Source organism: Castor canadensis, chromosome 12 (genome assembly GCF_047511655.1).
Source record: "Castor canadensis chromosome 12, mCasCan1.hap1v2, whole genome shotgun sequence".
In the NCBI taxonomy this organism is placed as follows: domain Eukaryota; kingdom Metazoa; phylum Chordata; class Mammalia; order Rodentia; family Castoridae; genus Castor; species Castor canadensis.
The window spans coordinates 83,914,486-83,940,265 of NC_133397.1; the positions used below are offsets into that span (position 1 = coordinate 83,914,486).

Consider the following 25,780-nt stretch of genomic DNA (forward strand, 5'->3'; position numbering starts at 1 on the left):
AAGCTGCTAGGTTTGGGGGTAATTTATTACACAACAATAGATACTGAATACAATATCTCAATCACCAACTGTTAGAGCAATGCTTGCTATCCACAAGAATTCCAAGTAAATATATGCTGAATGACTGAGTGAATAAATTAGCAAACACCCACAATTTATATTCATATAATGTGTTAAAGTTTGCAAGCTACTGGCATTCAAATAAATTTTCTCATTTGATTCTCAAAACAATCTTACATAATTGCATAACTTTCTATCATATATAAGGTATATCATGAGGAGAAGTGATCTCCCTAGATTGCAAATAAAGATCATGCCTTTTTCTTAAGACCACACAGTGGTGAGCACAGAACTCTGGTGTCCTGACCTTAATCTCCCACCAAAAGTTGTAACCCTAAAAAAACACCATCCAATGGTGTCACAAAATATTAAACCAGTATTAGTATCCATTATAATATTTTGATTTTCAATTCAAATAAACAGATAGAATACCAAACACACATCTTCCAACATTTTATTATGCCATGCCTTTTGCAACAAAGTATTTTCATGTAATTGATAAATGTATTTTAAAAAGGGGAGTGGGGGCAGAGGGGAGAGGTGGCCCAAACAATGTATACATGTGAATAAATGTAAAAACAATAAAAAAGAAAAAAGAAAAAAAAATAACAGTAAGCCAAAAGACACAAGTACAAAAATGGTATACTGGTAAATTCTTTTTGTCATGGTTTTTATTACCCACAATCTTGAGTCTGTGAAAGCAGCAGCTCTTTCCTTTGCAGGATGTCTTGGAGACTCTTAAAGCCAGTATTATTTCCAAAGCTGAGAAGGGGTGGGGGTGGGGTGACCAAACGGTAGCCAGAGCTTAGCATCACTGCCATCTAATCAATCTACTACCTAGAGAGTAATTTGGTTAAGTGTTTCATGATATGAATTCCCTGGGCATGGTAAGTTTTACTTAAGTTTCAGAGATCGTATACAGACAATATCAGATAGAATGGGACTATTCTATTGTCTTACGGGAAAAGCCAGAGGACAGCATGTGGATTACACAACTGGGGAACACAAGGAAATGAGAGACTGATGAAGAAATGACAGCAGGTCAAAAGACCAAAAGCATCCATCTTGGTGATCTCTAATAAACAGGGGATGCCCTGAAGAAGAGACCAATTAGTAAGAGGCAGTATAGTCCAGGTTCTAAAGTCAGAAGCCAACCTTTGACTTTGTCGTATAGTCAAAGGTGATGATAAAAAATACCATGTGGAGTACATTTGCTTTAAGTATCTTGACCCCTTAACGACTAAACCTTGAGGCTTACAGCATCCAATTATAATAATTTCTTTGAATATACTGGGTTTTTTTTCACAAAGTAGACTGCATTTTGTCAATTTGATACATGGTTTATTTATTTATTTGTTTGTTTGTTTGGCAGTACTGGGGTTTGAACTCAGGGCCTCACGCTTGCTAGGCAGACACTCTACCACTTGAACCACTCTGCCTGCCACACTTCATCTGAAGTGGTGCCTCCACTATCTTCCAAGACCCTGAAGAGAAGGAATGTCTTTATAACACCAACACACAGAGGACACTTTAAGAAACTGAAAGCAGGCTGTGCATCTCATTTCTCTGCAACACTCTTCCCTATCAAGTATTTTCATTCATGACACTTTTCCTTCCACATGTCTCAAATGCTTTCTCTACTTGCAAGAAAGCCTTTCCCCACTACTTTCTATTTATGCTATATTTCTCTTCCTAGTGGCCAATACAGAAAATAAAATGAATTCTGATTCCACATTTGATATGAAACTAGACAAAGAGATTGCAGCACTGGACTGTCAATCAGAAGACAAATGAATTCTAATGGAAACTTTGCCACTCTAATTAGTAACTTTGACCACATCTCTTGATTCAGCCTCGGCCTCTAAATATGTCTAACAAGGGGGCTCAACAAGATGCTCTCTTACGGTCTTTGTGATTAGAACCATTTATGATTATATGATAGCCTTCCTTAGTCAAATTTTCAAACCCAGATGTCTACAGAATAATTTATTTTTTAATCTAAAAAAGATTTAAAATGTCCAGACATATTTCATTTTATAATTCAATGTTCTACTTTACATATATATCTTCATTAAAATTATTATTTAAATGACAGCACTAGCAGTGCATAGACTATGCAGCACTGAGTCACATATAAGAAGAACAGGCTAAGTACTTCCAGTGTAGAGGCTATATTCTGATTATCATGTGCCAGGTAAGTACGGATACTGCATTTGTCTTTCTATATAATAGGTGTATTGGGATGGCTTACTAAGGGTATCAATAAACACAGCTCTTTAGTTTTTAGTTGGTTGATGAGGCACAAAGCCTAAATTTGGACTTGTTTGTTGCTATGAACTCAACTGTGTTCCTTAAAAACTCCTATGTTGAAAGCCTATCTGCTTATGTAGGGCCTTTGGGGAGGTAAATAGGTTTAGGTGGGGTTTTGGGGTAGAGTCCTCATGATAGGATTAGTGCCCCTGTAAGAGAAGATGCCAAAGAGCTCTCAATCTCTTTGTATCTATCTGTCTCTATCAGTTCATCTCTTCCTTCTTCCTCTCTCTGTTTTCCTCTCTCTCCTCTTATGAGGGCACAGTAAGAAGAGGGAAAGCCAAGAAGAGAGCCCTCACCAGGAACTAAGCTGGCTAGAACTTTCTCTTGTACTTCCCAGCCTATAGAACTGTGAGAAATAAATGCCTGTGGTGTAATCCACTCAGTCTGTGGTATTTTGTTACAGCACCCACAGGTGACAAAGACATATGTTTTGGTCTCTAACCCATTTCCATCCTCACAGGATACTGCATACCAATATGAAGCTAATGTTCATTCAATTCATGGTCTTGATCACACAGTTTAGAAACTGTAGTTTTCTAAAGTGTGTCTATGAATCCCCTGATATTCCTGCCATTGAACAGTGGTAGTCTCTTCTCCCATGCCTTTGTCTTGATTCTTGGCAAACTTACATTACCAGGTAACTAAAAGGACTATTATATGACTTGCAAAAGCAGGTCATAAAAGGTGATACAGCTTCCAGTGGTTCTCTCTGGGAAATTTACTCTTGGAATCTACCTATCATATTGTGAGGAAACCTAGACTAGCCCATGTGAAAAGACAATACAGATAAACCACAGATAGGCATCCAGGTGACAGCCAGCTGAGGTCCCACATAATAAGTTAGCATCAACATATGAGTGATCATATCCCCAGCATCCAGTTCCTAAGTCATTCCCAGCTCTGGAGTCTTCCCAGTTGAAGCCCCCTGCTTCAGCATGAAAAAGAGACGAGCCATCTTTGCTGTGCCTTACTTGAATTCCTGACTTATTCCACAAAGTGTTGGGGTAATATGTTACATAAATGTAGATAACAGATTAAGTGAAACATGAGATAATATACTTATGTATTGGTGGAAATTCTTCACTATAGCAGGAAAATACTCAAAAGCCTGATTTTGATCATGGATGAATATCTTTATAAATGTAAACTAGAGTGCTAATTTCCTATCTGCTGAAATAAAAGATCAAGGAAAAAGCACAAGATAACAGGTGTACTTTTCTCTCTACTATGTCAGCTCTAGATGTGTCAGAATTCCAGAGTTCATAAATTATCTGACCAAGTAGTTATCAGGCTAAACTCACAGTGTTCTGGAGACAACAAACCTCCATGCTAAAACTATCTGGGTAGGATTCACAGGAAGGGCATGGCCTAATAGGGTATAAACATCAGGGAGAAGGACAGACTGTGGAACAGGAAAAAAGGGTCATGTTCTTGCAGGTATTAAAGAATGAAAATAGCAAAAACAGTGACTACTGTTCATACATTTATGAAGAAGTAAAGTTTTAATTGCCTTATTCTTAATCTGATGAGTATTTGATACTTTTCTCACAAAGCAAAATTCTTTGTTGAGTAGCCTGCATTTTGCTAGTCTAATGCATTCATAGATATACTGTAAGCTTTTAAGGGCTGTGAAGAGCAGCTTCCCTGCTCTTGCTAAGGTCAAATGGGAACCACAATGATGAAACAAAGGCAGTGGCATTTTGTGCTGTCTCACCGCTTTGGTAGGTAAGTGCTTGATTTTATCAGATTATTATTACTTTGGGGGGCTAGTACTGGGGTTTGAACTTAGGGGTTCAAAACTGCTAGGCAGGTGTTCAACTGCTTGAGCCATGCCTCCAGCCTTCATCAGATTATATATGTAAAATTAAGATATACATATATATATATTTTTTTTTTTGGCAGACCACAGGGCCTCTTACTTGCCAGGTGTGTGCTCTACCACTTGAGCCACATCCCAGTCCTTTTGCTTTTAGTTTGGTGTTTGGATAGGGTCTTGCACTTTTTGCTTAGGTTTGCCTGGGATCTCTATCCTACCTCCACCTCCAGAGTAGATAAGATTACAGGCATGTACCACCACACCCAGCCCTTACTGATAATTTTTAAATATAAAACTTGCTGTGCTCTCATTTCAAGAACAGATACCCCAATAGAACAAAATACACTACTAAAAGCATGCACTGTAAAATAATTGAGTTTTTAAGTATATGAAATGGGCTTGTTATCTGAAAACACACTGATACCACAACCAACACTCCAACTGTTATTTTAGGGCACTCACTAGAAAAGGTACTAGGGGCTTGATTGATTGTTCCTGGTGAACAGGAACTGAAACTATACCACTGTGCTGAGTCTTCTAAGCTAAAGTCCTTTAGACCTATAGTTCCCTAGGGAAGCAATCAGTAAAATCTGGGAATGAATATAAAACAGCTGCCTAAGGGACTGACTGCCTAACTCACAGAAAGAACTCATTCTCCTTTAGGTATCAGCTGCAGGCATTTCACAAGATATGCAAAAGGAACCGGACCAGTATCTTCTTTTTATCCTTTTCTCTAAGAGACATGAAAAGGTATCAAAAGACCAAATAATTTGGTGGTGGGGAGAAAGGGAAGTTGTCCTCAAATTCACATATGTATGTATTTTCATAATACATGAAATAAAATAAATCCCTATTATCACAGAGAAGCTGTGTTTAAAAGAGGGTTTTTGAGCTATAAGACTGGGTTTCTCAGCTCTGAGCTTCTCTGGGGACCTGCAGGTAGATCCTGGATAAGTGAGGGCACAATGGTTAGTGCATAAGAAGTAATCACAAGAGAAGTCACTAAGGAATAACAAAGCTGCTCCACTCATAAAGCAAGGTGTTTCAGCTCTGATTAAAAGCCCTTTGTATATTGCCAAGGAAGAGTTATAGCCTAGATCTTAAATGTCTCCAAAAGGCTCATGTGTTGGAGGCTTGGTCCCTAAGGAAGCACTACTAGGAGGTGATAAAATCTTTAAGAGGTGGGACCTGATTGGGGGAGGAGGTCTTTAGGTCACTGGGGGTGTGCACTTGATGGGATTTGTGGGACCCCCAAACCCTCTTCACTTTCTTTGGTCCCTGGTGATAAGGTCAGCAGTCTTGCTCTGCTACACGTTCCTGCCATGATGTGCTGCCTTGTCACAGACCCAAAGCAATAGGGCCAAATGACCACTGACTGAAACATCCAAACGCTGAGCCAAAATAACCCTCTTCTCTTTACAATTCATTATCTCAAGGTATTTGTTATAGTAACAGAAAGGTGACTATTACAGTTTGCTGCACAATTGCATCATATGCAAATTCAGATTTAAATTTGGTTTTCCATACACAATACTTATAATGTTATTTATTATTTATAATTTGCGATCACCTGTTCACCAAAAAAAGTGAAGGGGAAGACTGCAGGAATATGCCAGAAAGAACTGAAAGTATATTAATATCTTACTAAGTACATACCTTTTCTGTTGATATGAACTGAGTCCAAGTGTTGTCTCAGTCTGTAAAAGGAAGAAAATAATGATGAAAATACTAAAATCAAATTTTTATACTATACATCTAAGGAATACCCAAACTATTTTATTGTAACTTAACCTTTATCTTACATCCAGTTGGATTTTCAGGTTAAACCTGATCCCAAAATCACATGAAATGACTGGTCACTCTGTGTAATTCAAATGAGAGAATAATTTGGATCAAATTTTAAACACACGTGAAGTAACACCAAATGTGATTGGTTTCCACAAATTTTCCAACTGGTACTAATCCTGCAAGGATAGTACCCTTTACAACCCCTCTGTGTGAGGCTACGTGTGCCTCTCACTGCTCATCTATCAACTGCGTGCTAGGTGCTGGTGTCAAATGGCTCTGTGTCATGGAGCTCTAGGTGCTGTGGGGATGGGAGGGTGACAATCATTTAAATGCTAAATAAATATGTATTTATACACTGAGAAAGGATTACAAGGACATTGGAAAGGTACTGAGCAAGGGAATAAATGGGTGACATATTTAAATGTGTCATGAGGAAAACCTATGTGAAGAGCTAACATTTACACTAAAATCTGAAGGATAGAAAAAGTGGTGTGGAAGGATCATGGATGGTGGTAGAGGAAAAAAGCACATGTAAAGGCCCAGTATGTTCAAGAAACCGCAGGTTTATCTAGCTGTCTTTGAGAGGAGGGGAAGGGAATCAGAAAATAAAGTTGGAGAGCAAGGATGTAAAAAAACTGGAACACCTGCACATTGCTAGTGAGGATATAAAACAGCCACTGTGAAAAACAGTTTAGCAGTTCTGCAAAAAATTAAACACAGAATTACTACATGATTCAGCAACCTCACTTCTTGGTATATACTCCAAAAAACTGAAAATGGGCTCAAACAGATATTATATGAATCCCCGTTCACAGCAGCATTATTCACAAAAGTGAAAGGATGAAATGACCACAGTGTCCACTGACAGATGAATGAACCAACAAAATGTGGTTTATACATACTAGGGAATTATTCAGCCTTAAAAAAGGAAGAAAAATGATCTAAACTACACCAATGGATGGACCTTTAAGACTAACTCTACAGTATCCTAGGTGAAGTCAGCCAGTCATAAAAAGGCAAATTCCATGACTACATTTACATGGGGTATTCAGGATAGTCAAATTGACAGGTAGAAAGTAGAATCACAATAACCAGGGGCTGAGGGATAAAGCAATGGGAATTATTGTTTAATAGATAGAGTTTCAGTTTTGGAAGATATGATGGTTGCAAATAATGTCAATCAACTTAGTGCTGAACTGTACATTTATTTGGTAAAAACGGTCACGAGCCAGTGGCTCATGCCTATAATCCTAGCTACTCAGGAGGCAGAGATCAGGAGGATCAAGATTTGAAGCCAGTCCAGGCAAATAGTTTGAGAGACCTTCTCTTGAAAATACTCAACACAGGAAAGGAAGGGCTGGCAAAGTATCTTAAGTGGTAGAGCACCTGCCTACCAAGTGTGAGGCCCTGAGTTCTAATTCCAGGGGCACCAAAAGAAAATGGTAAAAAGACTTTATTGGGGGGCATGGGACAAGGATTTGAACTCAGGGCTTTGCACTTGCAAAGCAGGCACTCTATACCATTTGAGCCACACCTCCAGTCCATTTTGCTCTGGTTATTTTGGAGATGGGATCTCACAAACTATTAGCTTGGGGTTGGCTTCAAACTTTTATCCTCCTGATCTCTGCCTCCTGAGTAGCTAGGATTACAGGCTTGAGTCACCAGCACCTGGCAAAAAATGCTAATTTTGATGTCACATTATTTTATCACAGTTTTTACAATGTTACAGTAATCAAGACAGTGTGATACTAGCATAAAGAGAGAAAGAGATCAGTGGAACTGGTGAAAGTCTAGAAATAGAAAGACACATAAACAATTACTTGATTTTCAATTAAGGTACCAATGCCATTCAGTAAGGAAAGGCATGTCTTTTCAACAAATGGTACCAGAACAATCAGACAAACCAATAGAAAAATTAAGACTTTATCCTTACTTCACACCATGTATTCAAATTAATTTCAGATAAATCATAGTTCTAAGTGCAAAAACTAATAATTCTAAAGATTCAGCAGCAAAACAGGTTATATTTGCAACTCTGAAATAAATAAAAATTTCACAAACAACAAAAACCTGATGGGGGGGTGGTACCAGTTTATGGGGAACTGTCTGTTGGGAAAAGAGGGCTGAAGGATGAATATGTTGCAAAAAATGTATACACATGCATGTAAATGCAAAAATGATACCTGTTATCACTATTCCAGGAATTGGGGGAGGGGGTGAATTCAAGTACAATATATTTGATACACTGTAAGAACCTTTGTAAATGTCACAATGTACCCCCACACAGCACAACAATAAAGAAAAAAAATAGTAGGATGTTAGAATTATAATTTATGTATCTTCCCTCTTTGCATCTTCCCCACTTACTAGAAATGTGCACAGAAATAAAATTAAAGCTTTTTCCTTTAAAAAAAAATACTAGCCAGAAAAAATAATAGACTAGACATTATCCAACTTAAAAATGTTTGTTCACCAAGATGCTATAATAATGAAAGGGCAAAACATACACTAAGAGTAAATATGTGCAAATCGTATTATCTGATGAAGAATTTGTATCCTGACTCTACAAAAAGAAAAAAGCCACAAAAACCTTGAATAATAATAAACAATCTAATATTTTACAATAGTCAATTATGCAAATGCTAACTAAGCACATGAAAAATGCTCAGTACCAATTATTCAGGGAGAATGAACTAAAACTGCAGGATACTACACTTCTACTAAAATGTCCAAAAGTGAAAGAGCTGATCATGCCAAGGGTTGGCAAGGATATAGAGGAATTGGAACTCTGGTATGTTGCTGCTGCTGAGAATGTAAAATAGAACCGTAACTTTAGAAAAAGCTCAGAAATTTCTTTAAAAATTAAAATACACCTTCATATAACCTGGGCTCCCTACTCTACATATTGGCCCAAGAGAAACAAAAGTATATATTCACACAAAGACATACATGAATGTTCAGAACATCGTTATTTGTGATAGCCCAATAGCAGAACAACCCAAATTTCCACTAATGGGTGAAATGATGCACATCCATAAAATGAAATAATTCTCGGCAGTGAAAAAAGATAAATTCATATACACAACAGTGTCAATGAATCTGAAAATAATTATGTTGATAGAACCCAGACCCTCAAAAAAAGTTCATTCTGGATGATTCTATTTTAAAATAAAAGTGTAAACTAACTGTGACAGAAAGTTGATCAATGGTTGCTTGGAGATGAAGAGTGAGGGTGAGAGGATTATGAAGGGATACAAGCAGACTTTTGAGGGTGGCAGATATGTTCTTTATCTTGATGGTAGTGATGGCTTCACAATGTTTAAGTGGGTCAACCTTTGCAGTTGTACAATTTGAATATGTACATTGTATGTCATTCATATATTAATAAAGGGTGACCAAAGAATTCTAGAACATAAGAAGCTGTGGCTCCTATATAAAGATAACAGAATGTGAATGCAGGAAGTCTATCACCATGGAACTTTCTGTAAGGGGAAAAAAAAATCATAAAGAGAATCTGGTCAATGAAATTACTCATGATAAAGACTCACAAGTGAAGAAGCTTATGAAAAATAAGTAGATACTCAATGCAAATGAACTAGAAAAATGAAATAAATGTCACTTTTGACATTTAAATGACACCGTGTAACAGAAAAATAAACAATTAGCTATAATGAACAAAAATTAAAATCTCAGAACACCAATACTATGCCCAAAGTGTTGACAGAAAGGGGAAGATTACATTATGCACAATTTTGTTTCTGAAGTAATTCAAAAAATAAAAGCTTAAACACTATCTTAAAAGCATATCTTAAATAAGGTACCACTGGCTCACAGCTGTAATTTTAGATACCTGGGAGGATTGTGGTTCGAGGTCAGCATGGTCAAGAAGTTCAGGAGACTCCATCTCAACCAATAAATAGCTGGGTGCAGTGGCATGCACCTGTCATCCCAAGTTATGCGGGAGGCTGAGATCCAGAGGATTGAGGTCCCAGGCCAGCCCAGGCAAAAAAATTCAAGACACCCCTTCTCAATGGAAAAAACGCTGGGCACAGTGGCATGTGCCTGTCATCCCAGCTATGGCAGGAAACTTAACATAGGAAGATTGTGGTCCAGGTGGGCCTAGACAAAAAGCAAGACCTCATCTCCAAAATTACCAGAGCAAAAAGGGCTGGAGGTATAGCTCAAGTGGAAAAGCACCTGACCAGCAAGCACAAAGCCCTGAGTTCAAATCCCAGTACTACAAAAAAGAAAAAGTATACCTGAAAATTGAGGCACTAGTCTGAGAGGGAAAAAAAACAACAGAACAAAAAACAAAAACAATTAACGAACCAATAAAGAATGGGCAAGTGAACTAAAGAGAACTTTCTCAAAAGAAGAAATTCAAATGGCCAAAAAACAAATGAAAAAATGCTCACCATCTCTAGCAATAAAGGAAATGCAAGTTAAAACCACACTAAGATTCCACCTCACCCCTGTCAGAATAGCCATCATTAGCAACACCAATAACAACAGGTATTGGCGAGGATGCGGGGGACAAAGGAACCCTCATACACTGCTGGTGGGAATGCAAACTAGTACAACCACTCTGGAAAAAAATTTGGAGGCTACTTAAAAAGCTAAACATTGATCTACCATATGATCCAGCAATACCATTCTTGGGGATATACCCAAAAGAATGTGACACAGGTTTACTCCAGAGGCACCTGCACACCCATGTTTACTGCAGCACTATTCACAATAGCCAAGTTATGGAAACAGCCAAGATGCCCCACCACTGACGAATGGATTAAGCAAATATGGTATTTATACACAATGGAATTTTATGCAGCTATGAAGAAGAACGAAATGTTATCATTAGCTGGTTAATGGATGGAATTGGAGAACATCATTCTGAGTGAGGTTAGCCTAGCCCAAAAGACCAAAAATCATATGTTCTCCCTCATACGCAGACATTAGATCAAGGGCAAACACAACAAGGGGATTGGACTTTGATCACATGATAAAGCGAGAGCACACAAGGGAAGGGTGAGGATAGGTAAGACACCTAAAAAACTAGATAGCATTTGTTGCCCTCAATAAAGAGAAACTAAAGCAGATAGTTTAAAGCAACTAGAGGCAAATAGAAGAAGGGGACCAGGAATTAGAGAAAAGGTTAGTTCAAGAAGAATTGACCTAGAAGGTAACACACATGCACAGGAAATCAATGCGAGTCAACTCCCTGTATAGCTATCCTTATCTCAACTAGCAAAAACCCTTGTTCCTTCCTATTATTGCTTATACTCTCTCTTCAACAAAATCAGAGATAAGGGCAAAATAGTCTGCCGGGTAGCAAGGGGTAAGGGGGGGTAAGGAAGGAGGCGGGGGGGGGGGGGGGGGGGGGGAATGACCCAAACATTGTATGCACATCTGAATAAAAAAAAATTAAAGAAAAAAAACAAGATAGAAAAGATTAAACACATCTTTAATAAGACTAAGTGAAATAAACTCATCTCTTTAAAAATGAGCAAATGTCAAAAAAAGGATAAAAGCAAGGAAATGATTAAAATATTAATAACTATACAATGAAAAGATCCGATATGTGAATATTTTTAAACTCAACAATAAAAAGAAAAGGCAAAAATGAAAAAAATAAAATGAAAGCAAAAAACAAGGATAGAAAATTCACTCAAGAAAAATAAATGGTCAATAATTTTATGAAAAAGGTGGCAGTAAAAACTCTCTGCCCTACCCTTCTTCCCCTTCCCTCCTCAGGGAATCCTCACCCTGCCTGGGTCCTATGCATGCTCGGGCTCCTGTGTGTCCACCCCTCTGATCCTGTTTCTCTATAACCCCTGGGTGATCTACTCCACTTTTAAGACATTAATTTTTTTTTTTTTTTGCTTCCTGTGCTGGGAATTGCTTACTAGGCAAACATTCGCTCTACCACTGAGTTATGTGCCCAGCCCAAGGAGTTAATTCTTAAAAACTGTATCTACCTCAGGTATTATCTCCACTTAGAATCATGTTTGCAACATTTTCTGACTGGGATGTCTGGTAGACAAGACAAAAGAAAAAAGGACCTGAGCAGAGGATCTTCATATGTTCTTCTCCCTGGATTTGACTACCACAAAAACTTTGTCTGTTTAAAAACAAACAAACAAAACCACAAAAACAGTAAAGAAGGACAGACTCAGTGGCTGATGCCGTAATGCCACTTACTCAGGAGGTAGAGACCAGGAGGATCACAGCCTGAGACCAGCCTAAGAAAAAATGTTAGCAAAACCCTCCATCTCAACCAATAAGCTGGGTGTGGTGGTGAGTAGCTTTGGTCCCAGCTACATGGAGGGTCACAGATAGGTGGACCACAATTCAGGCCAGACCAGGCAAAAATTCAAGATCTCATCTAAAAAAAAAAACCTAAAAAGCAAAAGGGCTGCAGGCACAGCTCAGATAGCAGAGCACTTGCATAACAAGCACAGACCTTGAGTTCAAACCCCAGTACTGACAAAAACAAACAAGAAAAATAGTAAAGAAATCCCTAGAAAACAATGAGATTTTACCATCTGATTGGCAGGACCTTTGAACTTTATACATTCCCACCAGACCTGGTTCTACCAAATACAAAAAAACTTTAAAAACTACAGTTATTAAGTCAGTGTGGTACTGGGATTACGATAGATAAATAAACCCAAGAAATATAAAACAGAGCCCAGAAACAGATTTACACATGCATAGATATTTGAATTATGATGATAAGTTGTCACTAAACGTTGGGGAATGTTCAATAAAAGATGCTGAAACAAATGAATATGAAAAAAAATAAAACTTGACCTCACACCAACAAAAACTATTTCCAGTTAGAACAGTAGCTGTAATTGTGAAAGGTGAAACAACAAAATTATAAATTTTAGATCATACTGAAGTAAAGCTTTACAATCTGGGGATGGGAAAACTTTTAACAAGATACAAAATGTATCAGACATAATAAAAAGACTAACAGAATGAACTTCACAAAAATAAAGAATTTCTGTTCATGGAAGTCACTATTACAAAAGTCAAAAGGGCAATCCAGGACTGGGAATGCAGCTCAGTGGTAGAATGATCACCTAGCATGTGAAAGGCCCTGAGTTTAATTCCTGATATGTCCCCCACCCAAGAAAATGGCAGGGGTTGGGGGGCTAGGGGAGAGCAATCCACTAAGTTAGAGAAGGTATTTCTAATGCAATAGAATTAATTTTTGTGACTGGCTGAAGGTCAAGGTTCTAATAAAGGGCTTGCATCCAAAATTTACAAAGAACTCCTATAAAACAACAATAACATTAATACACACACACATACAGAGAGAGAGAGAGAAAGAGAGAGAGAGAGAGAGGAAATACATGTGTGAGAAACAACAACACTTTAAAGTATTAATAGAGGAACTCCTGATGACAGGACTGTACACTGGAACCAATACCACTCTGGGAAACTATACAGCATTACCTACTAAAGCACATAGCAGCAACCACATCTTACTCCATGAGAAATACATGCATCTTCACCAAGAGAGAGCAAGAGACTAACCATTATCATAGCAGTCAAAAACTAGAAGCAAGGGCACCAGTGGCTCAGGCCTGTGATCCTAGTCACTCAGGAGCAGAGATCAGGACTGTAGTTCAAAGCTAGCCCCAGGCAAATAGTTCCTGCGACCCTATTGGGGGAGAGGGGCAGAATCCATCACAAAAAAGGGCTGGTGAGTGGCTCAAGCGAAAGAGTACCTGTCTAGGATGTGTGAGGCCTTGAGTTCAAACCCCAGAGCCACCAAATAAATGAATAAATAAAAAACAACAACAAAAAAAAACCCAGAAGCAACCAAAGTGCCCATAAGCAGCAGAAATGATATATAAATTAGACATACCCATACAATTCACCACTATTCTGCAATGAAAAGAGAATGCTCCAGAACAGAGAATCTTAGAAACATAATATGGAAAAAAAGAAGCCCCCTCCCCCAAAGTACAAAATGTATGAAATTCACACTATAGGAGAAACCATAGTATTCAGAGATATATGCTCAGATGGTATGACTATAGGGAAAGGAAATTACCATGAGATTTGGAGCAATGACTAACTTTCAGGGCTAGTGACTCACAGAGAGCTTCTGAAGGTACTAGCTTATCTTTAGTATTTAAGCTAGATGGTACTTTTATTTGTGGTGCAAAAAACAAATAAAACCAAATGGAAAACCTCATATTTTATGTTCCTACATATGACCTGTATCTCATAATAAACGTTTAAAAAGCAATAATAAACTAATCAAATTTTTAGACCTCTCTTACAGTCTTTGTGAGAAGACTCAATATAAGGTTCCTAGCTTAAATGGTTAGAATTCCATTACGAAATATGGTTTCCTATAGTTATAAGTTTTAAGAGACAAAACTGTATGTGATCTCCACTCATGAACGCTCATCTTCTAACATCTTAAATTCCATTTATTATTCTGGTAAAATAATGACAAAAATACAGAGTTAGCTAAACTTTTCTCTTATGCTTTATCTTTGTTTATAAGAAAGTTAGATCAGAAAACAGACTAATGTTTGTAAAGACAGTAAGGCTTACAAATGAATGGGTACCTTGTGTTATTCCATTTTATAAACTGTAAAAGGAACAGGTTAGGAAGGACCTATTCTGATTAGCTAAGATAGAGAAATGGTTAATATACGTGACCAGGGCATCCTACCATTGTAAGCCTTAAAAAGGTAGATTCCTTTTGTTGAAATACAGATTTCTTGGATTCCTGTCCATCTTAGGAATCTTTTTGTTGTTTTGTGGTACGGGGGTTTGAACTCAGCGCTTCATGCTTGCCTGGCAGGCACTCCATCACTTTGAGCCACCCCAGCAGCCCTCATTTGATTTTTATACATTCCACAAACCAAATCTTAGTAGCCTTGTCAACCAGGAGTGACAATGGCCAAAGCACCAAGTACAGAAATCATGGACTAAGGGGATTAGGATTTTGAATCCTAACAAAACAAATGGCAACCTATGAGATGCATTTGAGAGAACTGTGTATGTTTCATGTCATGGAAAGAGTTCTGAAACTAGACATGGTGGGGGGTTACTAAATGTTCAATTTCTGCTGTAGCAATTGAATGCTAAACAAATTATTTAACTTCTGTGAGGCTTATTTTTCTTATCTTTAAAAATAAGAAAAAGAAAATTCCAGCTGATTTTTTAATGAGTTTGATAATTTTTACTAGCTTACTATCAAGTGATCTTGATGATTTTAAAAAAATTACTATGAGCCAAGTCTCACAAAGATAACATGAATTCCAGATCTGGGAAGGAATATCCCTAGGCAAAATTCACTTTTTAAATAATGTAAAATAAAGTTGTTGCTTTGACCCTCTCCCTGCCTTGCTTAGAAAAACTGAAATATATTCTGCCACAGAATGCTACATGTATGTGCATTCTTATGTACTAATCATACCACAAGAAGCAAGGAGCTGTTTAAGAAATAGTCAAACCTAGTCACAAATTATGCTCAGAAGAATAACATTATATTCAAAATCAAAGCCCTTGTTCCTGGGAAGCATTCTTCAACACTGAAATAATTTATATATATCCCTATTTTAAAAAGGGCCTTATAGTCAGCATCTTTAGAGGTATATAATGCACTAGACACAGGACAGTTTTAGTGAGGTCTTGTTGTGGCTGAAATAACCAACTGATACTTCCTGCCCTGAACACTTTTCCAATGTAAAACTACCTTTGCCACAGAATTCTGAGGTCTTTTGAGCAGACCTACATATAAGCAAATCATACCCCACTACAGAAGCTCTTCCCACAGCCAAGTCCCTCTAGATATGTACTGGTAGTCTTCCTCAGCAAAAGTGGAAATTATGCTTCAGAATTTTCAAAAATGGATTACCAACTGCAACCGAGTTATCCTATTCCCTGAATCAATAAAGAACAAGTATACTCAAGGAATTTTCCAAAAATATAGTCCTGATATGCTTGCCCTCAAGATCCTAAAATCACCTAAAAAGAGTTAAAACATTCATTCTATATGTTCTTCATGCTGCTATTTTCAGTTTTTATTTAGTTTTAAATATAAAAGCTATGCAGAGACTTTCTTCAAGATCATGCAAGCAGTGGCTGCTGTGTTTCTTAGGATCTCTAATATAAAGATATGATGATAAATTTATTAAAAAATTTAGAAGTTTATTATCCAGAAAACATACTAGCTTCATTATCAGATAAAAAGTCGTCTTAAAATTCATCAGTTTTTTTTTTTTTTTCTACTCTGGGCTTAGTTTATAAAATGAAATCTAAACCTAAACTTATGATAAAATGCAAACAGAAATCTCATTTCAGGTCTTTAGTAGAACTATTTTCTCTATTATCTTGATCCAACTTTAATTTTTACTTTCTTGACTTTTATTATAAACTACAGGAAATGTCTTTTCAGAATTGTCATTTTGTTGTAAATCAGTGAAAAATACACCACAGGCAGGACCACGTAACGGAGACAGTAACACTTGGAATGAGAAGACACAGATTCCGATGTTAGTCCCACTCCACTAAGTCACGAGATCTTGGACACTTTCTTAACATAAACGTTGGTTTCTTCTGAATATAAAACAAATGAAATATTATCAGTAATGCTACCAGACAGCATGGTATTTGAAAACCAACTGTTAAAATTAGAATGGAAGTAGGTAATGACAACTATGCTAAACGATAAATGTGTAGAAGAAAGAAGAAAACACCTAGCCATAAAAACCAGAGGGTTGAGCAGGGCATGGTGGCACAGGCCTGTAATACTAGCACTTGGCACTGGAGGCAGGAGAATTATGAGTTTGAAGCCAGCCTGGGATGTATAGCAAGATGTAGCTAAGGATGGAAGTCAAAGAATGATACAGATGAAATCTATATAACTCAATACTCTAGAGAAATTCTCTTCCAGGTAAATATTGTGAAGTTCAATATGTGAATACAGTGTTATGCTCACTGGCTCCCTATTCGGAGAACATACCAGATTCCACTGCTCCTGCTCTGACCTGACCTCTATACCCTCAGAACCACAGGCGCACACACACTTGCACAGACTAGTGATTTGTCTAATACTATAATGAGTTCACTCTTAAGAGAAAATGTTTAATCTAAAAGGTAATTCATATAGCTAAGGTAGTCTACATATCACTAATGACTCTACTGACCTATTTGCAAGTAGAGCTCATAAATGTATTTCAGAGAAACCAGTTCCATTTGAAATAAAATAATAATCACGAGCTGGGGCATGGCTCAAGCAAAAGAGTGCCTGCTTCGCCAGTGCAAGACCTTGAGTTCAAACCCTAGTACCATCAAAAATAAGTAAGCAAATGACAAATAAATAACCACCAAATATTATTCAAAGCTTATCAGTGAAATATGAATCTTCAACTTAAAAAGAAAATTACCTGTAGCAGCCCTCCATCATCAAAACGCAGAACTTCTATTATGTTCTCTGACTGAATGAATGCTGTGAGGAAAGAAAACAGACTATCACTGACAGAAACACAAATTTTATTTTGATAAAATATTTTACCTTAACATTAATAAATATAATTTTATATTTTAAAATACACTGCAGTCAGGCATAGTGGTGCACATTTGTAGTCCCAACACTCAGGAGACTGAGGCAGGAGGATCGTGAGTTCAAGACCAGTCTGGTAAGACCCTGTCTCAAAACACACACACACACACACACAAATAAATTACACTGCTTGCTAGAGGATCTAACTCATTGACAAAGCACATGATTAGCACGTGTGAAGTCTTGGGTTCAATCCCTAGCACCAAAATACAAACAAACAAACAAATAAAACACTGTTTGTTTGATGAGGATGATTAAAGAGGAAAATAAGATTAATATCTCAGAATTTTGGCAACCTTGAAATGCTTTAAATATAACATTATATACAACATAATATTTAATATTAGTTTAATATAACATAACAAAGAAATTTCAGTAATCTAGCTGTAAAAGTCACCTTGAAAATATCCATTCCTGTTGTACTATGTGAAAGCACAAAATAGTCAACTTCAACTAGAAGTAGCTAATTATTTTCACTGATAGAGTAATTGAAAAAATCATAAGCACATGGAGAAGATCACTAGGAGACTATATTTCCCTAAAAAAGATGGTCAGCTGTAATTCTGTGTCTTCTGTTCTTTTGTGGAGATGATATGGCCTGAGATCAACAGTTAAAAGGAACTTGATAGGGCAGTGGTGAGGAAAATGCAAAAAGGAGGTTATTCTGTTCCAAGAACAAAAACAATGCAAACTAATACCAGTAAAAGCCAATATAGGTGAGTCATACGATTCGGCAATCATGCTCCTAGTCTTTACCGAACCGATTTGAAACCTTATGTCCACGTATAAATCTGCAGGAAATTCCTTTATTCATAACCACTTATTCATGCTATATTATAAATGTATGAATCAACCTCACTGAGGAAGAAAGAAGAGAGTGCTGACCTATGTAACCCTGGAAATGTATAGAGACTTAAAACTAAAGCCAAAAGAAACTGTACATATGAACTGTACTTTCCCATGCAGGTTTCGGTTAACAATTCTGCTGCCAATTTACATGTACACTGGAACTGAACAGCCAAATACATAGATAGTGGATAGTGGGAATCAGATTTCTCACTGTTGGAATAAGAGCTCACAGAGAAGCAAGAGGAGGAGGCTAGAATGATTCATGTTGTAATGGATTAGACTTGATGACATCACTATGAATTCATGTTTGGCAAAATGTACAGTTTGTTATACATAGGAATATTTATGTACGTGTATATATATGGGTTAATATACATACATCCTTGCTCTGTCACCTACAAAGACCTAGAAGCAGACACTCCAGTTATAATGAGCACACCTATCACCCAGCTCTTGGGTTTGAAGATTATTCTTCAATGAAAGAAACCAGCGCTTCCTAGACAAATGGCTGATTCTAGGACTAGGGCAAGAAATACACATAATGAGATTGGAACATCTGATAATGCCAGAAAGAAAGCACTAAAACCAAACCAAAACAAAAAACTATCAAAAATATGTACATTGGTAGGGATATGTAAAGGGAAGTAAGACTCAATAGAAAGAACACTCAAATGACCAAAGCTAAAACACTTTGAGCAACAAAATGAAGTACTGTTGAATTTAAACTCAAAATACAGAATAAACATTCATTAGCCTGTCTATACTGACAAAAGAAAGTAACTAAATAAATTGGGGAGAAGAGACAAATCTGCACAGAACTCCAAATAATGTATGTATAAACTCTGCTATCAGGAGCTGGCAAAGTGGCTCAAGCAGCAAGAGCACCTGCCTAGCAAGCATGTGGCCCTGAGTTCAAACCCCATGCTGCCAAAAAATAATAAGAAGAAACTGCTATTAGGAAGGTAACTACTCATTCCTTAAACGTAGGATACACTTAGTGACTTCCTTCCAAAGAATAGAGTACAGAAAGGAAGAAGAAGAGAGCAAATTTACAGTGGAGAGCCTGATGTTACCTCAACTAGAAAATCAAGGTCAATATTAACTATGAAAAGTCATGTTGACAGTATGTACCCTTAGTAATAAAAATGGTGAAGTACCTCTTCTTCCTCCCCCAAACACCTAACCCCAGTGTAATTATGAGGAAAACATTACACAAATTCCAATTACAGGGCATTCTACAAAATTCCTGGTGATATAAAACAGAGAAAGTTTGAGAAACTATCACAATAAGACAAGCCTAAAGAGACATAACTACAAAATACATGTGGGATCCTGAAAAAGAAAAAGAACATTAGCTTAAAACTAATGAAATCTGAATGAAATACAGAATTTTCTTCATAATGTACACCTCGATATTGGTTCATTAATTATAAAAAGTGTATAAAACTAATCAGGGGTGTATATGAGCACATCTTTGTATTTTTTTTTGTAAATCTAAAGTTGTTCTAAAATATAAAGTTTATTTAAAAAAACATAAAGCAATGATATGCCATTGGCTTAATATGGAATTCACTGACTCCTATTTGCTGGTTTTGGGGGATTCAAGAAAGAAGCCAATCCTGTGTACTGGCTTTTCTAATATGATTAAAACTGAAAGTTAAGAAGCAGAGGGACAATCAGGAGGCTGAAACAGGAGGATCCACGGGCTCTAAGCTAGCATGGGCTACACAGTGAGACCATGCCTCAAAAAACAAAATAAAACAGAACAAAAACAAACAAAAAAAGCAGCAGCAGAATAAGGGACTAGCTAATTGTGTCACCTATTTTACCCCTACTAGTCGTTAGCACATAGAGAACATCCAGTATACACCAAATACATGAATGAAGTCCCATCTTTTTGCTCGGGTATAAGCCTGGCATTTGTTCTCATTAATGCAAATGGCATTTTTTAGTTACTTTATCTATAGTCCTAGCTGGTAATGAAATTTCAAAACTAAAATTGGAACTAATTGTCCCAAAAGAATTATTGACATTGAGTACTTAAGGAATGTCTAAAAATGTGTCTAAATAAAGTAATAAGCCCTTCAGAAAAAAGAACTGTGGCTGTGTGCCAGTGGCTCACACCTATAATCCTAGCTACTTAGGAGGCAGATATCAGGAGGATCACAGTTTGAAGCCAGTCCTGGCAAATAGTTCTGCAAGACACTATCTCGAAAATACCTAACACAAAAAGGGCTGGTGGACTGGGTCAAGATGTAGGCCCTGAGTTCAAGCCCCAGTACTGCAAAAAAAAAAAAAAAGAAAGAAAGAAAGAAAAAGTTCATTCTTTCCACTCCTCACCCTTTTCCCTATCTTTTAACACAAGCTGAAATTTCACCTCTGAAATCCAGAAAACATTTTAGACCCTATTAACAACAAATTTATTGAAATAAGAACACATGAACTAGCAAAACTTAATTGAACAGCTAGGTGCTCACAATGTAAAAGACAAAAAGGAGCTACTTAGATGCTTTCCGTGTAGTTTATAGAGGACACTAGTAAGAACTGGAAATACACTGCTATTAGTTATGATGTAATGATCAACATACGAGTTCCCATCATCCAACTACATCAAACTTTTATTTAACTGATGAGAACTTAATTAAAGATACAAGACAGCAATAATAATTTAGGTATAGTATATTTTTAATTAGGAGCTTTTCAAAAAAGACATGAATTCTATCAGTTGAAAAAAATAGCAGAAACTATTTTAAAGTTCTAAATGAACAATACGGTGATATATGTCATCAGCTTTCCTTAAAAGATAAAGAAATAAATAGGATTCAACTCTAACATGAAACAGACTAGAATATGTGGTTTTAAGTGATCAAAAATAGCTTTAAAACAAGGCAAGTTTCCGTATCTCCACATCTCTTTCCTCTCCCAAAAATATTACCCCTAATATTATACTCTTAAAACCTTCTCAATGGTCTAAAGTTCAAGCAGTAACCAGATGTAACAGAAATAAAAATAGCAAATAATAATTATTGATTAGTGTTATCAAACTTCAAACTACCACTAGCCAGTATTGATGCCATTTTTAAGATTAAGATAAAAAAGGCACAAGAGATGTTGTCCTCCTAGCACTTGGACGGCTGAGGCAGGAGGATTGAGAATTGAAGCCAGCCAGGCAGGGCTACATGGTCAGACCCTGTCTCAATAAACAAATGGCACAATGAGATTAAGTTCAACGAGAAGGTGGGTAGAAGTGAACTATGAATTTCAGCAAAGAGACCCTAGAATCTATTTTTTGTGTGTGGTACTGGCGTTTGAACTCAGGACCCTGCACTTGCTAGGCAGGAGCTTTATCACTTGAGCCACACCCTCAGCCATTTTTGCTTTAGTTATTTTTTGGATAGTGCCTTGTGTTTGGGCCTGGGGCCAGCCTGGGACTCCAATCCTCTTACCTATCTATGCCTCCTGCATAGTAGGAAGTACAGAAATACCAAGCCAAGTTTATATGTTAAAATGGGGTCTCACCAAGTTTTTGTCCCAGCTGGCCGCTAACTGAAATCCTCCTGATGCCTGCCTCCTGGGGTTAGAGACATAAGCCATTGTGCCTGGCAGAATCTACACTTCTTGAGATTTTTGTTTGTTTATTTTGAGACAAGATCTTGCTATGTGGCTCAGGCTGGCCTTAAACCCTCTATCCTCTTGTCTTAGCCTCCTGAGTATTGGGATTACAGTTGTAAGCTACCATGTCTGGCCTTTTGTTTTTGTCTTGGATGGGATCTCACTATATTGCCTGGGTTGGCATCAAACTCATAATCCTTCTACTTCAGTCTCTCAAGTGTATAATCTATGGTTCTAAACCTATCACTACTTTCAATGCAAATTTTTAAAAAAATTTTGTATGTTAGCATATATTAGTTGTACAGAGGGCTTCACTGAGACACATATGCTTACAATGTATCTTCGTTGGGTTCATCCTCACCATCATTCTCCTTCATCCCCTTCTCCTCTACTTAAAATGACTAAGATTTCATTGTTCTATCTTCATACAATTATATAAAGTATTTCAAACATATTCACCCTCCTTTAACTGATCCATTCCCCTCCTCTCCCATGAGTATTCACACCCTAATGGAACCTGCTTTACATTCCTCTGCTTCATTATTTAAGTGTATTTTCATTGTTTAAAGGAGCCTTGCCATGGTATTTCACCTGTTAATATATTGTATTTTTATCAGATTAATCTCCTCTATTACATTTTCTTACCTTTTCCCCCCTACTCCCTATTATTTAACAGCTCTCAGTGCATTTTGTCATGCCTTCTTCCTACACAGATGCAATACATTTCACTATTATTCACTCTATCATTCTCTTTTCCTCTCCTTCTCCCAAGTCTCCTCAAACAGTGCTACTATTGCAAACATGTTCTATATGTGTATATTGCAAACATGTTCTATATGATTATGTTTGTATTTTTGTATGTTTTTCTTTTAAATCTATTTTCTACATGAGAAAACATGTGACATTTGTCTTTCTGAATCTGGCTTCCAGTGTAAATTTGACATTGACCCTCATGACTAACAGGGCCTTCGAGCAACCTAATTTTTAAAATTAGGCGTATACTTCTGACAAGTGAGGAAAGGAGTCCATAAGGACAGATGAACTTATATTTCCATTCGTATTTACTCTTGTAAAGTTGGGCTTACTAAACTCTACTTTAAGATCTTCATACTCACCCACATCACCATCACATCTGAGTGTAAAAGTCCTGGTGTGTCAGTTGCTTAATGACTCAATTTTGCAAAGAAACTCAGAAGCTGAGTTTGTTTACTTCCTTTATTTCATTTAGTAAAGAATGACATTTATACACTAAAAGTAAATCTTTATTCTAATTAGTTTTTGGTGATATTTCAACTGACAACTATACAATCTGCCTTTAGAATACATTTTAGAAATAACTCATGAAAACAATAAATGTTATAAATAATAGAAATATAAGCCATGTTGTTGGTGATGGTGGGTTGGGGAATGCCAGGCATCAGGAACCTAGATTATCTCTAGAAGTTTTTACTTTCTAACCTTCATGGTCTCTTGTCTCTTAAAAGGAAGAGGCTGGGCTAGTTAAATTCTAAACAAAAACCATAAAGAGAGGGCCACACAGGCAAGCTTCAGGAGGGCTCCCAACTCCTATGTCAACGATCCACCTTGCCTGCAATGCTCTTCTCCAACATCAAGTCTCAGCCTTGATGCCATTCACAGTGAGGCCCTCCCTGAGCGCTCCAAGCAGCCCTATTTTCCTCCATCATGTGCTGTACCTTAACTTTTACCACAATCTCTAATAATTTCTGATTTGCTTATTAAATCTGTGCCTAGCACAAAGTTGGAAAAGTGGAAGGTAAGAAAAATGGAAGACAAGATTGGTTGAAATAACGACATTAAGAGAGAATTCCTCATTGTCATGACATCAATAACTCTTTTACACTTGTACTTGCTCAAGTACCTTGTTGTTTCAACAAGATTCAGTAACAAAATGTTTACTCAGTCTGGACTACGTTTGTATGAGTCCCTTCAGGTTGCAAAGGTGTTTTGTGATCAAATCTTTGTTTATTTCCTCAAAAATTTTTATTATCTGGAAGACAACAGAATATTTTAATTTATCTACTTGCCACATTTAAAGCAAGACCCTGTCTTTAAAAAAAGATTTTCAAAATATTTTTATAGCTAAAGATGAAATAACATAATTTAATTTTCATTTTATCTTAAAATGTTTAATTCACATAGAAAGATCAATAAACTTAAGTTATAACATATAAAATGAATCTGAGAGCTATCAACTATTCTTAGTAACTTAAGCACCAGAAAATCACTACATCACTGAATCCCACCACTCCCATGAGTTGGAACCAGTAGGGGCAATAGTAGCACCATATAAAACAAGTGGATCAAAATAACACTGCTATGGCTCAGAAAATTACTGCAGCCCACAACTGCAGCTCAGGACCTATGTGATAAACCTAAACAAGTTCACTGCCTATTAAAATAAAGTTTTAAATAGTACCCAAAATTTCTAAATGTAATATAAACGTCCAAGTGTCCATCATGGATGAATGGATCAACAAACCCCAACATATAATAATGAAAAATTGTTTAATCATAGAAAGAATGAAGTTCTGATACATGCTGAAACATGGATAGACCTTGAAAACATTATGCTAAGGGAAATAAGTTAGACACAAAAGGTACTGTCTGCCTGTATGAAATCTGTGGAGGCAAAAAGTAGGTTAGAGGTTTCTGGGGGCTGAGGTAGGGAAGTGGAGAGTTACTGCTTAATGGTTATTGAGTCTTCAGGGTAATGCAAACATTTTTTTTAGAAATAGATAATGGCAGTAGTCATACAACATTGTGAACATAATTAATGTTACTGACTTACATGTTTAAAAACAGTTACAAATGGTAAATTCCATATTACATATGCTACCTTATTTTATTTACTTATTATTTATTGGTGGTACTGGGGTTTGAACTCAAGGCCTGGTACTTGCTAGGCAGGTGCTTTGCCACTTGAGCCATACTTGGCTTATTGGTTGAGATGGGTTCTTACTAACTTTTTCCTGGACTGACTTCAAACTATTATCCTTCCAAATATCTGCCTCACAAGTAGTTGGGATTGCAGGCATGTGCTACCATGCCTGGCACATATATATTACTTTAAAAACCTACAGAACAGCTACTTAATTTATACAACCAATTTCCAACAAAATATTACATTGAAGCTAGTAGTCCATAAAAATTACACATCACAACCAAGTGGTTTTTATTCAGGGTATGCAAGACTGGTTCAAAATTTAAAAATTGAACACTGTAATTCATAATTAACCAAAGAAGAAGTTACATGATCATATACACTGACAGAAAATATACTTGACAAAGCCCACTCAATTCATAATAAAAAACTGTCAACAAGACAGGTGAGAGGTGAAAAGGAGGACTGCCCCAACCTCCGCCGTAAGTAGTATCTTACTTACTGGTTAAAGACTGAATGTGAAGGCCCTGAGACTGGCAACATGGCAAGGATGTGGCTCTCACCTCTCTTATTCAACATGCTACCAGAAGTTCTAGCCACTGTAATACGGCAAGAAAAAGAAACAAACGATAGATATATTTTAAAAGAAACAAGATTGTCCCTATTTGCAGACTATATAATTGCCTATGCCAAAATATCCCAAGAAGAATAAAGGGAGTGAGAGAAACAGTAAAAAAAGGAGAATTACTTTTAGAAGAAGTAAATTTAGCAAAATTATAAAATACAAGAACAAAAACCCAAAACTGAGTCATATTTTTATACATTAACAGCGAATATGTGAAAA

At 36.8% G+C, this 25,780-nt stretch overlaps 1 protein-coding gene across 2 annotated transcripts in view; it reads right to left on the bottom strand.

Moving 5' to 3' along the window:
* Tmem131 (transmembrane protein 131) overlaps window positions 1-25,780 on the bottom strand; it is a 174,694-nt gene that overhangs the window by 97,729 nt on the left and 51,185 nt on the right. For both annotated transcript variants that reach the window (XM_020177767.2, XM_020177766.2), the window contains exons 2-3: window positions 17,398-17,459; window positions 5,846-5,886 (exon numbers count right to left, since the gene is read on the bottom strand). In XM_020177767.2, coding sequence (XP_020033356.2) covers window positions 5,846-5,886; window positions 17,398-17,459 — 103 coding nt within the window. The remainder of the gene's footprint in view (window positions 1-5,845; window positions 5,887-17,397; window positions 17,460-25,780) is intronic.